Consider the following 14,507-nt stretch of genomic DNA (forward strand, 5'->3'; position numbering starts at 1 on the left):
TTGTGAAAAAATTGCAATGACCCATACAAAAGAAATTCAACAAATAATTTGAATCAATGAGCGTTTTGCTTAGTGTGGCTATAAAGTGTTTAATTCTACTTTCAAGAACATCGCCGATATTATTAATGGTCAACAACGTTGATGTTGCCTGATGCAGCTGAAACGCAACCTCAGCAACCCACGAGGTTAACATGCAGGAAGAACTGAGTTGACAAAACATTTTAACAATTCGACTGCATGCTGGCATAGCTGTGTTAATGGTTTACAACCGAAGAAAAGGTTTTGAATATAATTTGGAATAAAACTGTAGTATCAGAACATACGTAAATCAAAACACTATCTGGTAATGATGGAAGAAGTGTGTTTTTTAGTGTGGTGGTTCTTAGTATTATTCATTACACCAAAGAGTAAGTTCAAATATAGGTTAAATAAAACACAGTATTACCAATCCGTGTGATTGTAGGCAGCGGCAAGACTTTTACAGCCGTCAAGGACAGTATTTTGATATTATCTGATGATCTTGTGGATGCGAACACTGCACAGGAGAAATGTGGATTGATGGGTGGAAATCTTGTAATGACTGATGACCCACAGATTAACACAACTCTGACTCGAATGATGACAGATAAATACACTCTGGGTAAAGTTGAATAGGGTTCATCAGCTTTAATTTGCGTTTGAACTTATTATTTCAGGTTTGCAGCGTATTTGGGTCTTTTACGATGTAAACTTTTATACACTGGGATACTTTATGGATCAGGTTGAGAAGAATCATTGGAAAAGCACAAAATCACTTGGAACCTTGTGGTATCTCGACTTCTACAACACGTATATAATATTATCTACTACAATATTCAGACGTCCTAAATAACATTTTTTATGTTACTTTCCAATAATAATTGCTGCTAAACTCAAAACTTGTAAATATTTTAGTAAACCAGAAAACGGTTTGGAAGGAGTTTACTTTTGTAGCGTGTGGCTTGGCGGAAGCTTATCACCAGCAAGAAGAAAGTGGCAAGTGAAATCTGGTGGTAATTGCTGGGTGGATAACCCTAACTGGAATGGTAAACGATAACACCAAATGTCAATCCCATAATGCCATGTATATGTTAGAACACACAATTTTGTTTGTTTGAAATCTATTTTGCAACAAATTACTCCATGTTAACAATCATATTTGCCACTATATTTTTATGCTGGGACTATAAGTTTACGTTATTTGGTTTAAAAACCAGAAAACCAGGATATAAGAAGGTTTATTTATATCAATATAATCGCCACCATACGACAATGTTACGAAGTGTTAATGTATCATATGGTGTATTTGATACCTACATGGGTTCATTTTTCGTACCAGGTAATTTCAAAATTATATTGAGCTGTTTGATTTAATGTAGGAAATTGTTTTAAAAGTGCAAGTGTGCAGATATTAATGTTATTATCGGAGCACGTTTTAACACTTCACTCAATGGTTGGTATTGGAGCGACGGATCTCCAGCAAACTTCCCTGTTTCCAACGTCACAACTTGTCAGCAGAGAGCGTTGCATTATGGGATAGGATGGGAGCAGTCAAGCGTGAAGTGTAGTGGAGAACCTGCTTATTACGCTTGTCAAGTTAAATGTGAGTTTATTTGTTGCGTTATATGACAAATCATTACAATTTAAACGAAATTTTGATGAAGCTTTACGTTTCGCCGGTATATCTAGCCATGTAATAAGCACAAAATTATGATCGTCAGCGTAACACCCACAAACATCATACATATTTTGCACAGTTGTGACCACGGCGAAAGCACTGCCATGCAACCTAACAGCTGTCAGTATAATGTGGAGTGGTTTGGAACAACTGCTTGCTAAACACCAACCTGAAGTAAGTGTCATTTGGTAACGACTCTCACATCTACCCAAGCACATGGTCCCGATACATTCATTTTAATTTTTGCAGACTAAAGTCAAAATTGATGTAATTCATCTCGGAATATCAATCTACCATAATTACAACATCAAATCAACAACCATCACCAACCTAAATAAATCGACATTTTACTCTTTTGAGGTCTGATTTGAAATAGGTTTGTTAATGTTTGTATAATTCGGCGTTTTTTGTCCAGGTTACAGCGATTCTATCCGGAAATATCACAGCAAATCTCCAAACGGAAGTAAAGATTACGACAAATAAAGAACAAGACGAATCTTGTTTTGTGTCCTGTAGGGTTATTTGTGTGTTGTTGTATAGTTTGTTGCTAACTGTTTTTGTATTATTGCTTCATTGTCGTAAGTTTTTTTTTTCAGCAACCGCTGCGTCGGAGAGCACAACTCCAAGAAAAACCACAGAATCCAATCTTATCAACCATATAAATGGTTTGGATGAAGATGCTAATCTTCGAAACCTCACATTTATTTTAAACGCTTTGTTGTCGCACATTGTTTACAGTGACATCTGCACCAGAAAGTACTTTGTCATATTTAAGTTCAGAGTTAACGCCAGGAAATACCACAGAATCCAGTCTCAAAAACCCTTCGAATGGTTCAGATGAATATGCTAATTTGCAAAACCACACTATTGGTTTAATAGTAGGAGTTGTGGTAGGCGTGTTGATTCTTGTATCAATCGGAATGTATTTATTGTGGAAAAGGTGAGGGCTTAGATATTGCCCACTTTTTCACTGTATTCTGAATTATTTACGCCAAAGGTTTCGGTATTGAATTTATATTTTCAGAAAAACATCCATAAAAGGCAGGCGAGGTTTGGATAACTCCGCGGCTACTCTCGAAGGTAACAAATTGAACATTGTAACAACCATGACATTCAAATTGCTAACAATTGTAATCGGTTTTAGTGGAGACACCAGAGGTCACATATGAGAACTTGAATCGTAAAGAGAAACAAACCAACCCTCAACATAATACGGCGATGTTTAGTATTTTCAAAACAAATGTTGAAACTGAGTATGTTGGATTCAAAAATGAATTTAAGGTAGTTTTTTATTGTACTGGGCAACTATATTACTTAAAAACTGTTTCAATGTTAAATAATTGTTTGTTTGTTTTTTTGACTAACTCGTCTTGGCACAAGCCTCTTACTATTATCTCCTATTACAGAAAATAGAAAACGAGAGTCAAGCCAGTGAGAGGTCGAAAGAAGTTTCACAATCATCAGAAAACGCTGTGAAAAACAGATACAAGAATATATATCCGTGTAAGTTCTGATGTGACAACACATCTGCAAAACGTTGAACACACAAACACCTGTTGTCTTTCTAACCTTTTTACACAGACGATCATGCAAGAGTGAATTTGATCGAAATAACTTCGGGAAGTGATTACATTAACGCCGCCTACATGCCAGCTTATAAGAGTCCTAGAAAGTTCATCGCAACTCAGGGACCAAAAGAGGAAACAGTTTTCGATTTCTGGCTGATGGTTTGGCAAGAAAACTCCACCACCATAGTTATGCTGACTGGACTGGTTGAAAATGGAAAGGTTTGGCCCCATACGTTGTTGTCAAATAATTCCTACGTTGAATGCTTATTCGCATCTAATATTAATCACGTTTTTTAGTCGAAATGTGAACAATATTGGCCCAATATAGGATCCCAGAACGAATTAAAACCGGGTTTTTCAATCCAAACTACACAAGAGATACAAATTGGTGGAATTATTCGGCGACAGATCATTTTGTTACGAGGGAAGGTAACTGAATTAGCACCCAATTTGCATCAGCTGAATATTGTCCTACGTGCCTTTGTAACAGGAGAAACGTGAAGTGACACAACTTCATTACACAACTTGGCCAGATCATGGAGTTCCTGTCACCACAACAAATATGATCTACCTACGTAAGATGGTGGAAGACTTGCACACGACTAATGCTCCAATCATCGTTCATTGCAGGTAGTATTTGGTAATCAGCTGCTGATAAAATCCAAAACTCTGATATTCAAATGCAAGTGTAACGCGGATTGCTTTAATTTTAAGTGCTGGCGTTGGTCGATCAGGAACTTACATAGCAATGGACACTTTGTTTGACGAACTTTGTGATAAAGGAACGGTTGATGTTCATGGGACAGTTCTGAGAATGAGAGAAAACCGTAAAGACATGGTTCAAAACTGGGTAATTAAACTTTTACGTCAAAAACAAATGTACATTTCAAATATTATTAGTTTAAATGAATGAGATTAAACACACAAAATTGCGTGTGCATAAACTGCATGATGTATATATGTATCGTTATTTAAGGGAAACAATATTAACAGCACCGCCCTTTCGTTCTTTTAGAAACAATACATATACGTGTACAAGTTGTTGATGGAACGTGAATGCTTTAACTTTGCATCTGATAGAAGCGTGAGCCAACTACAATCACTCAGTCCATCAGAAAGGTAGTAAAATTGCAGTTTAATTTTGTTTATTTTTGTTAACACTTTCCTCTTTTACATTGAAAGATTTTCGATTCAAAATGAGGAGTTTAGAGTTTTGTCGGCATGGAGATATGGCGAAGAATGGATGGAAAACGATCTTAAATTAAAAACATGTGCATGTTTATATTTATTTAAGCAGTATTCACGCAGATATTATATTTATTTGTTTATTTATGCACGCAGACAAAAGCAAAGCAGTTTCGGTTTGGGATGAAACCCGTCAAGTCACAATTGAAATGAATGCATCATACGTACATGTAAGAAAATATCATTCTCATGGCACGTACTAGTGTTGGCCAACCTAAATGTCGTCAAAATAGTCGTCAACAACATATGGAAAGCGCTTTAGTGCTGGGTTTACTTTTATTTCAACCACAGAATGATGGTGAGATTGTATTACATATAGGAGATGTCTTCGGAAACGTTTCTCGCTGCCCAGGGACCGATTGCAGGGGAAGAAAAGAATTTCTGGATGATGGCAATCACCAGAGATGCACAAGTGATTGTGGATTTAAATGATACTGTAAAGGTGATTGCAATGGCAATGAAGATGCTCGTGATTATTTAGCTAGAAAATTTTTAATGAAGATTTGTTGACACAACATTATGAGCGTACTTACGTAGAATATTTTCACGGAATGTCACTAGATTTGTCCCAACAGGTTTTGGGCTCTAAAACACTGGATTTCGATGATATAAACATGTCAGTCATTGAAACCCAAGACTATGCGTCACACAATATCACCTCTATGTCAACAAAATGGCCACACTTTGGAATTGTAAGTCTATAAATCGGGACAAGTCAACATGCTTATGTCCGTGCTGTTTTTATAAAGGTCGATCGTCGGATGAGCGTTGTGCAAGTTAAAGGATGGAAAAATGTGGAAGAACCGCCGAAAGAAGTGGATTTTATTAAAATTGTTGAAAGTGTTCAACAAATGAGATCAGAACTGAAATGTAGAAACGTACTGGTGTGCTGCAGGTTGGTCATTCACTATTAAATGATCTTTTGTTGCATTAAACTTCGTAAATGGTAAAATTTTATTTTCAGCAACGGATGCACAAGAACTGGAACTTTCATTGCTTTGTCCAACATTCTCGATCGCCTGAAAGTTCAAAACCGAGTTGATATTTTTCGAACTGTGAAGGATTTGAGAGACATGAAACCTAACATGGTTAATGATAAGGTATAGGAGACGTGTTCAGTTGTAGTCTTAAATTTCTGTTTACTTATTGCTTTGCCGCAGGTGTTGTACAACTACTGCTACACTTTTGTAGCAAAGTATCTTGAAGAATTCAACGAGTATTCCAACTTTAAGTGAATATTTTAATTATCTCCAGTTTCAACTTTTTAATGTCATGCGGAAATGAAGATGATCTCGCATTCATGTGTTAATAATTTGAGGAGAACGCGCTTACTAATATGGCATTTTTTTGTGTACATATACTTGCATTGCTGGGCATCGGTACCCGTTGTGCCATTCGCCTACTCACTGTTTTCTTTTACGCTCGCATGTAATGTTCTATTGTTGTGCAAACACTAGCATGCCTACATATACTACGCAGTAATAAATTGTTATGTATACATACCTTGTGATTAAGTTTTATCAGATATGTCTGATGCTATTATGACAACTGTCTCGTGCGCTTTTTCGTAAAGCGATTTCCATGATAAACCTTTTAAATGGGATAAGTATATGTGCAAGGACTATCCCTTCGTTCTGGACATATCTCAAAAATAGCCCAAAGGTGAATGTCGACTTTACTAAAGTTTGGTAACGTCAGGTGAAAGCCAGAAGTAAATTTCTCTGCCACCCCAAAACATTTTGTATCTGTTGGAGATGCATCATGGCGATAATTTTTGGGAACTAAAAATCCAACAATGAAGCATCATGGCATTTAACATACAACTAACTTCAAACAGAAAACAAACATTACTCAGAAATCAAAACACAACGCTTCCTCTTTCCCACTCATAACAGTAGCACTAGGGTTCCTCTATTTCCCGGATTTTTTACTTCCCGGGATTCGGGAAATGAAAAAAAAAATTCCCGGGATTCCCGGGATCCCGACAAAAAAATTGTCATTTTTTTCGTGCGTAATTGCATTATTTAAACGACTAAAATTTGTCTATTACACCCGCAAACATTTAATTTAGCAAGTTCCCGTCAAGTAATATCACATTCGCCAAGGTTAAGCTATAAAACGTAAAAAAAATAAACAGAATTTTTGTACCGCTAGGTTGCGCCCTAAAAAATTTTTACGTTGTGCTTACAAATGCGTACCAACGTCGTTTATAGTGACGACCCTAAATGGAACGGTAAACAACAATATACAAACCTTACAGTATAGCAAAAAAACATTTTATTTCTCTCAAATGTGTTCAAGCAAAAAAATATACCTTCATTCGCAGTCGTGTTTTGAACTATCGTGTTTAGGTTGGGACTTCAAATTTCAGTTATTTGCTATGGGAACTCGAAGACCAGGATATAAGGGGGTTTATTTGTATCAAATGAATGGCACCTGGTCAACAATGTCGAGAAGGGTTAATGTATCATATGGTACATTTGATACCTACATGGGTTCATTTTTCGTACCAGGTAACATCAAGTGAAACAAATTATATGCTAAAGTGTTGTAATATTACGTACATATATTTTTAGATATCAGTGTTATGATCGGAGCTCGTTTTAACACTTCACTCAATGGTTGGTATTGGAACGACGGATCTCCAGCAAACTTCTCTGTTTCCAACGTCACAACTTGTCAACAGAGAGCGTTGCATTATGGGATAGGATGGGAGCAGTCAAGCGTGAACTGTAGTGGAGAACCTGCTTATTACGCTTGTCAATTTAAATGTAATGTTGATTTTTGTCACACTGTAGTATGGATGTTTGTTTAATCTATTGTTTACATGCAAGTAGTTTTTGCCACTGTTGAATCACTTCCTTGCACAACAACAGCTATTAATATTAAGTGGAGCGGTCTGGACGACGTCATCACCAGAAACAACATTCAATCTACGGTACTTTCAAAAGGTTTTGGACATAACGTTACAATAATTGGTTATTTTATGCAGGTAAATATCCGCATGTTTAATACAGATGTGAGTATATATGTTTCTTATGCAAGAAAATTTGATACAATCTCCAACCTTCAGAATGCAACACGCTATAACATTACGGTATGGTGGAAAATACATGATGCAATAAATACTCACGACGTTTCAAAGCACTTTTTGTAAATAATGACCTTTGTCAAGTGTATTTGGGGCTCGCGAAACAAAACCGCAAAATTGGAATAATAACTGTATGAATATTATTTGTCTATCACCAAAGTGTATTCTACCCATTAAACTTGCAAATTTCTTTCATAAAATGGTATCGCAGTGCAAAAAAGTTTGAGAATTCCTGGTATGTAAGGGAAGGAGAGTCGAGCCGACCATATGTACACGCAACGATCATGATTTGATTATTTTTATCTTAAATGTGTACATACACAAGCAATCTTTTCACACCTTTAGGTAACTGCAATAATAACGGGATGCATCAACAAATCATTTGCAACTGTCATAAATTTCACCACACCCAGCAAGCCCAAGGAAAAATGCTTCCCAACAATTGTGAAAATCATAAGTAAGATTTGCAGGGGTTCAATGATATCAATTTTTAGTTTAAGCGATTGGAGAAAAATTTAACACTTCTGTTTTTTTTGCAGATACCACTTCAGGCGACGGCCGCACTATTAAGGAATACCGCGATGTCTCTGGCATTAGTGGTGGTATTGTGGCTGGAATTGTTGTGGGAATATTAAATATACTTGTGTTTGGAGCATTTTTCCTTTGGAAAATAAAAAAGTCAGCTCACAATTGTCTCGTTAGTTTATTTATTACACGTGACTCAAAATTCTTTTGTACAGGAACAAACAAAGAAAATCTTCTAAAGGAACGGCAAATCAGAATAATGATCTGCCAACACAGGGTAACATCGACTTTAAATTTGACTTTAATTAAATAAGATTTTTCTTTGTTTTTCAGACAAATCCACACATTTATACGAACACATAAATAACATGCCGGCGTACATGAATGTTCAGAACCCAAAGGGCGCAGACGGAAACTGATGAAACCAGACCGCCTTTGCTTTTGAACATATGATGAAATTTACTTTTCATTCACCTGATTTTCCGATGCATTTTCACCCACTACTTTTTTACCCCTAATAATGTTGGCCTCTATTTCACACACTTAAAGCGAATAAAATATCACCAACAAACAGCAGTTTTAATGGACAGAGAAAATGTTCAGGTCATGACCTCCAAACCTTTTTCATAGTAACACTAAGCTTTTTCGTCACCTGTGATAATAGAAAATCCCATCGTGAGCAAAGTACTAAAGTTTACAAAGAAAATCCTATATGCCGGTTTACACACAAACGTTTTTTTTTGCTTAAAACAGATTGGGCAGATATAAGATACCAATAATTCTTTTCGTTTTATGAAAACAACAATTGCCCTAAGAAACTATAGGAGGGCGTAACTTAAAAGTTATCTGGAAAGTACCAGTATCAAAATTAATGCATCAAAACATACATTATTATGTGATAAAACACAGTATCAATCTTTACCATTTCAAATTAGTGAACAAATAAGAAACGTAATCACATCTGACGTGACTTCTTCGGCCTACTATTTTTTTCTGACGAAGCGCAACCGCCCACGCTACCAACACGCAATAAGACTTGTGTTGTCAAAAAATATTTGTATAACGTGCATGACGAACCAATACTTTGTGCCTTCTATCAGTATTAAAGAATACCTGGTTGAACAGTAGTATTTGAACTAACACAAGTCAGTAAATCATAACTGTTAATGTTATGATGGAAAAGTTAATTGTTTTGGTTGTGTTGCGGATCTTACTTTTTTCACAATTCAGCTTCGTTTCACCAAGCCGTAAGTTAAAGGGATTTGTAAAGTGCATACCAAATCACATTTTTTGTTTGTTGCAGACATCAGTCCGAACTTTACAGCGGTCAAAGACAGTATTTTGATATTATCTGATGATCTTGTGGATGCGATCACTGCACAGGAGAAATGTGGGTTGATGGGTGGAAATCTTGTTATGACTGATGACCAACAGATTGACACAACTCTAACTCAAATGATGACAGATAAATATACCCAAGGTAAAGTTTATCACCATTCTTCAGTTTAATTAATCTTTAAATTGTTGATTTCAGGTTTGCAGAGGGTTTGGATCTTCTACGATTTGGTGGAATTGATCACATTCGGATACTTTTTGCAAAAGGTTAAAAAGTATCACTGGAGAAGTACAAAATCACTTGGAACCTTGTGGTATCTCGACTTCTACAACACGTGAATAAAATATTGTATGAAATATCTTTCTAAACATTTACGTTACACTTATAAACATTTGCCAAAGACCACAATTCAATATCTATAATGTCTTAGAAATCATGCAAATAATTCGGAAGAAATTTACTTTTGTGACGTGACGATTGATGGGAATTTAAGAAGAAAGTGGCAAGTGAAATCTGGTGGAAACTGCAGGGTTGCAAACCCTTGGAACGGTAAACAAGTCAACCATACCTCAACCTCATTGAACTCAGCACCATACATCAATCTAATTAATGTTATTGTCAAAATGTACTTGTTGGTATACACAAATTCGTTTTTAAAAACTCAACACTTATAATCTAGTTTGGCTCTTTGTTTCTAGGTTGGGATTTTAGGTTTGTGTTATTTGGTTTAAAAACGAGAAAACCTGGATATAAGGAGGTATATTTGTACCAAAAGAATGGCCACTGGACAACAATGTTACGAAGTGCTAATGTATCATATGCTACATTTGACACCTACATGGGTTCATTTTTCGTACCAGGTAGTAACAATATGTAAAACACATCATTTTAAAACTCTGATTAAATTAAGGACAGTGACATTACGTACAAATATATGTAGATATAAATGTTATGATCGGAGCTCGTTTTGACACTTCACTCAATGGTTGGTATTGGAGCGACGGATCTCCAGCAAACTTCTCTGTTTCCAACGTCACAACTTGTCAACAGAGAGCGTTGCGTTATGGGATAGGATGGGAGCAGTCAAGCGTGAACTGCAGTGGCGAACCTGCTTATTACGCTTGTCAAGTTAAGCGTAGGTTTTGGTTTCAATGTCTTCAATGCTAATCTTTACACTTTATGAAACAGTATGTTGTTGAATAATGAAGATTTCCTCATACAAATAACGACACATGAAAATATAGCTACATGAATAATGCAAAAATGTCGGGTAACAGGTTTATAACGCTGCATAATTCAAGCGTAAGGATATTTGACACTTTGTTGTATTAGTGCTTGATTAACGTTTGTATTACTTGTGCGTAGTTGTTGCTTCAGTTGCATCACTTCCTTGCACCACAACAGCTGTGATTATTGTGTGGAGTGGCTTGGATAACTTCATTCGCAGCAACCAACTTGTTTCTACGGTAACGTGTCTACAGTAAACGGTTTTCAGAGGATGTTTTGTAGTTAATGAGTATTTTATGCAGGTATATATCCACATTTCGGAAACAAATACGAACGTATCTGTTCCGTATGGAAACAAATCATTTTCTGTTACCAATCTCCGGAATGCAACACGATATAATGTGACGGTATGTTAATATGCGTTCGGAAAATACAAGTCTCGAATCGAAAGTTTTTCCTACCGATTCAAACAACTTTATTTTATTTTTTCAGTTAACTACAAACGTTTCAGGAAGCATCAATGCAAAATTGACAACCGTCATTAATTTCACTACGTCCAGTCGGCCCAATCAAGAATGCTTCACAATATTTGCGCAAGTAACAAGTACTATCGGTAAGAAGTGTTTATACCAATTGTTTAAATTTGGGAGGCTGAAATGGATTTTTTCTACAGGTAGAACTTCACCTTACATTGGTGCCATTACAAACTACATAGTAATTCAAGGCACTGGTGGCATTGGCAACTTTGTTGGTGGAATTGTGGCTGGAATTGTAGCGGGAATTTTAATTACAATTGTGTTTGGAGCATTTGCCGTTTGGAAATTGAGAAAGTTAGCGTCTTTATAGTTGAATCAAAGTTTTAATAAACATTTTTTTTCTTTCTTGCAGAAACAAACAGAAAAAAGAAAATGATGAAGCAAAAAATAAGAGTATTCCACTACCAGGTAACATGCACTTCAAATGCTTATTCTTTTTAATATAACATGAAAGTTTTACAGACGATGCGCCAGCACATTACGAACAAATCAACAACATTCCTACGTATATGAACGTAATTGTTCAAACCCCTGAGCGCGTTTATGAAAACTAACAGAAAATTGTGTATAAGCTGCAGACAGATGGCCACTGTTTCGACCTAAAAGGTCTCATCAGTGCAGCTGGTGTGATTATAGGACGACTTTACTGACCAAACGGCCAAGCAAAGACTTCCACTTTGTGATGACTATACAATCACCGTCATCCGTTGGGCACCAAACGGATGAGACCTTTTAGGTCGAAACAGTGGCCATCTGTCTGCAGCTTATACACAGTTCATATTATTGGCTCCACATTGCTTAACAGAAAATTGTTTGAAAACATGGAAATCCTACATCATAAAGTTAGTTGGGATGTCTGGATGACATGTGTCTTCTTCGCTTTTATGGTTATATATATCCCAGACCTATATGCAAAATTAACATGAATTATAGTCTGCACGTTCTTTTACTGTTACTCGGCGGTAGCGAAGTATCTTTGATGTTACTGTACTTACTCCAACTACAAACATTGTATACCATATCATTTGCTGAATTTCTCTGACCTGTATCTTTTTCATTGATAAACGTGTTAAAATATTTAGTTCAAAGAATTCCGTGTGGCCTTCAGTTTGCCGGTATCTACAATTGACAATTTTGATTGGTTTCCGTTAACACTGTACGCATGTCATTTATTTCTGTCTACACAGTATTACAAAATAAACATTTTTTTGACCAAACACGTGTATACAAGATATCTTGACCAGTTTTATCGCGACTACTAGCCAAGTGCATCGGTTTGTCATTTTGCGCAATTCGAGAAATGCCTCTTATGACCCACCTCCATAATCGGGTTAAAAAAATCGCGGCACGTCAAATTCGGAAAATTAAAGTATTGCCACGTCCTCAAACCGACAGCTCGATACGCTCGCAATCCTGATGGACCGCCAATAATTTAATTACAGACAGCAGACAGCAAATTTGTTGTGGTTTAACTGGAAGCGTTCGGAAAGTAATCATTCCATGCAAACCGGATGTTTGGTATGTTTCATTTTCTAGTTCACACGCCAGTAGGAAGTGTAATACTGTGATATAGGGGGTGGAATTGGAATTGGTCAGGGTAAGTACTTTAACTTTGGTAGACTTGAATGAGAACTGCAAGATAATATAGCAATATATGTGACATGTAAAAATCGTATTTAAGTATTGCCAGTTTGAACAAACAGCTGTAAGAACCCAATTAGTTTTAAAAAGAGTTCGTTTCCAAAGACAGAGGAGTGTTTTCACAAAATGCTGCACCCAGCAAGATATATTGAACGCTACCGCAAATTTTACAAAGGTTGGTTATTAATACAGGATTAAAGCCCAAATCGTTACGCTGAAAATCGGAAGTTGTTTAACTCCAGCAGGTCGTTCGTGCGATCAGTTTGACTAAAATAGCACAGTTTGTCACGAATTTTCATGTCAATCTAGTGCTAAATCACAAGTAAGTAATTTGGGATCGGTTGTGTAACCAGTATTTATGTTACGACGAGACGCTAGACAAACAGTGGAGGATTGTCCTATTTTGAGAAATGGAATAATATTGCAAATTCTTCTGGATTAATTGAAGATAGTCTTTGTGTTTGTATCTATTTCTTAGCAGATATTTAACAAAATTACAAATGTAATGTTCTTCGCAAAACTTTTTAACAATAACTGATATGCATTTGTTGTTAATACCGCAACATATGTTAGGCATATAAATTTGATCAGTTGCTGATTTTTGGGTTAGTTCGTAGACTCGGTATTCCGGAATTTACATTGTATTGATGTTTAATTTAAAAAGATTTTGGGACATTCTTGCTCATTACACTGAAGTTCAATCGTATGAGTAAGGTGAAACCAGCACAATGGCACAAAGTAAACAAGTTGAAGATGTTAAGGTGGACGAGACTACGTGTGGATTGCAACTGGATTATGGATGTTGCCCCAGTCGTCTTTATAGTTGAATCAAAGTTTTAATAAACATTTTTTTTCTTTCTTGCAGAAACAAACAGAAAAAAGAAAATGATGAAGCAAAAAATAAGAGTATTCCACTACCAGGTAACATGCACTTCAAATGCTTATTCTTTTTAATATAACATGAAAGTTTTACAGACGATGCGCCAGCACATTACGAACAAATCAACAACATTCCTACGTATATGAACGTAATTGTTCAAACCCCTGAGCGCGTTTATGAAAACTAACAGAAAATTGTGTATAAGCTGCAGACAGATGGCCACTGTTTCGACCTAAAAGGTCTCATCAGTGCAGCTGGTGTGATTATAGGACGACTTTACTGACCAAACGGCCAAGCAAAGACTTCCACTTTGTGATGACTATACAATCACCGTCATCCGTTGGGCACCAAACGGATGAGACCTTTTAGGTCGAAACAGTGGCCATCTGTCTGCAGCTTATACACAGTTCATATTATTGGCTCCACATTGCTTAACAGAAAATTGTTTGAAAACATGGAAATCCTACATCATAAAGTTAGTTGGGATGTCTGGATGACATGTGTCTTCTTCGCTTTTATGGTTATATATATCCCAGACCTATATGCAAAATTAACATGAATTATAGTCTGCACGTTCTTTTACTGTTACTCGGCGGTAGCGAAGTATCTTTGATGTTACTGTACTTACTCCAACTACAAACATTGTATACCATATCATTTGCTGAATTTCTCTGACCTGTATCTTTTTCATTGATAAACGTGTTAAAATATTTAGTTCAAAGAATTCCGTGTGGCCTTCAGTTTGCCGGTATCTACAATTGA

General features: G+C 36.3%; 2 protein-coding genes across 2 annotated transcripts; both read left to right on the forward strand.

Moving 5' to 3' along the window:
- Positions 1-301: 301 nt before the first annotated feature.
- Positions 302-6,012, forward strand: LOC145890698 (uncharacterized). The gene is made up of 26 exons (XM_082981837.1): positions 302-407; positions 464-640; positions 696-860; positions 960-1,064; positions 1,196-1,357; positions 1,427-1,621; positions 1,776-1,870; positions 1,946-2,056; positions 2,112-2,208; positions 2,293-2,361; positions 2,435-2,636; positions 2,721-2,776; positions 2,841-2,977; positions 3,103-3,199; positions 3,278-3,483; positions 3,562-3,693; positions 3,755-3,894; positions 3,979-4,114; positions 4,280-4,383; positions 4,447-4,535; positions 4,606-4,679; positions 4,829-4,951; positions 5,085-5,201; positions 5,259-5,404; positions 5,474-5,609; positions 5,670-6,012. Exons 1-26 carry the CDS (start codon positions 347-349, stop codon positions 5,742-5,744), a joined length of 3,207 nt encoding a protein of 1,068 aa, XP_082837963.1. The 5' UTR covers positions 302-346; the 3' UTR covers positions 5,745-6,012.
- Positions 6,013-9,508: 3,496 nt separating this feature from the next.
- LOC145889935 (uncharacterized) lies at positions 9,509-11,534 on the forward strand. Its single transcript, XM_082980984.1, has 7 exons — positions 9,509-9,605; positions 9,660-9,795; positions 9,892-10,010; positions 10,402-10,596; positions 10,827-10,927; positions 11,181-11,301; positions 11,362-11,534. Exons 1-7 carry the CDS (start codon positions 9,524-9,526, stop codon positions 11,532-11,534), a joined length of 927 nt encoding a protein of 308 aa, XP_082837110.1. The 5' UTR covers positions 9,509-9,523.
- Positions 11,535-14,507: the final 2,973 nt, after the last annotated feature.

This window comes from Ascidia mentula, chromosome 2 (assembly GCF_947561715.1).
Source record: "Ascidia mentula chromosome 2, kaAscMent1.1, whole genome shotgun sequence".
Taxonomy (NCBI): domain Eukaryota; kingdom Metazoa; phylum Chordata; class Ascidiacea; order Phlebobranchia; family Ascidiidae; genus Ascidia; species Ascidia mentula.

Excerpts from the sequence above, each read along its gene's own strand:
- LOC145890698 (XM_082981837.1), top strand. The coding sequence starts at position 347 with ATGATGGAAGAAGTGTGTTTTTTAGTGTGGTGGTTCTTAGTATTATTC. Across the intron at positions 2,057-2,111 it reads CGACATTTTACTCTTTTGAG|GTTACAGCGATTCTATCCGG; the intron begins GTCTGATTTGAA and ends TTTTTTGTCCAG. Across the intron at positions 4,115-4,279 it reads AAGACATGGTTCAAAACTGG|AAACAATACATATACGTGTA; the intron begins GTAATTAAACTT and ends TCGTTCTTTTAG.
- LOC145889935 (XM_082980984.1), top strand. The coding sequence starts at position 9,524 with ATGGGTGGAAATCTTGTTATGACTGATGACCAACAGATTGACACAACT. Across the intron at positions 9,796-9,891 it reads TATCTCGACTTCTACAACAC|AAATCATGCAAATAATTCGG; the intron begins GTGAATAAAATA and ends ATAATGTCTTAG. Across the intron at positions 11,302-11,361 it reads GCAAGTAACAAGTACTATCG|GTAGAACTTCACCTTACATT; the intron begins GTAAGAAGTGTT and ends TTTTTTCTACAG.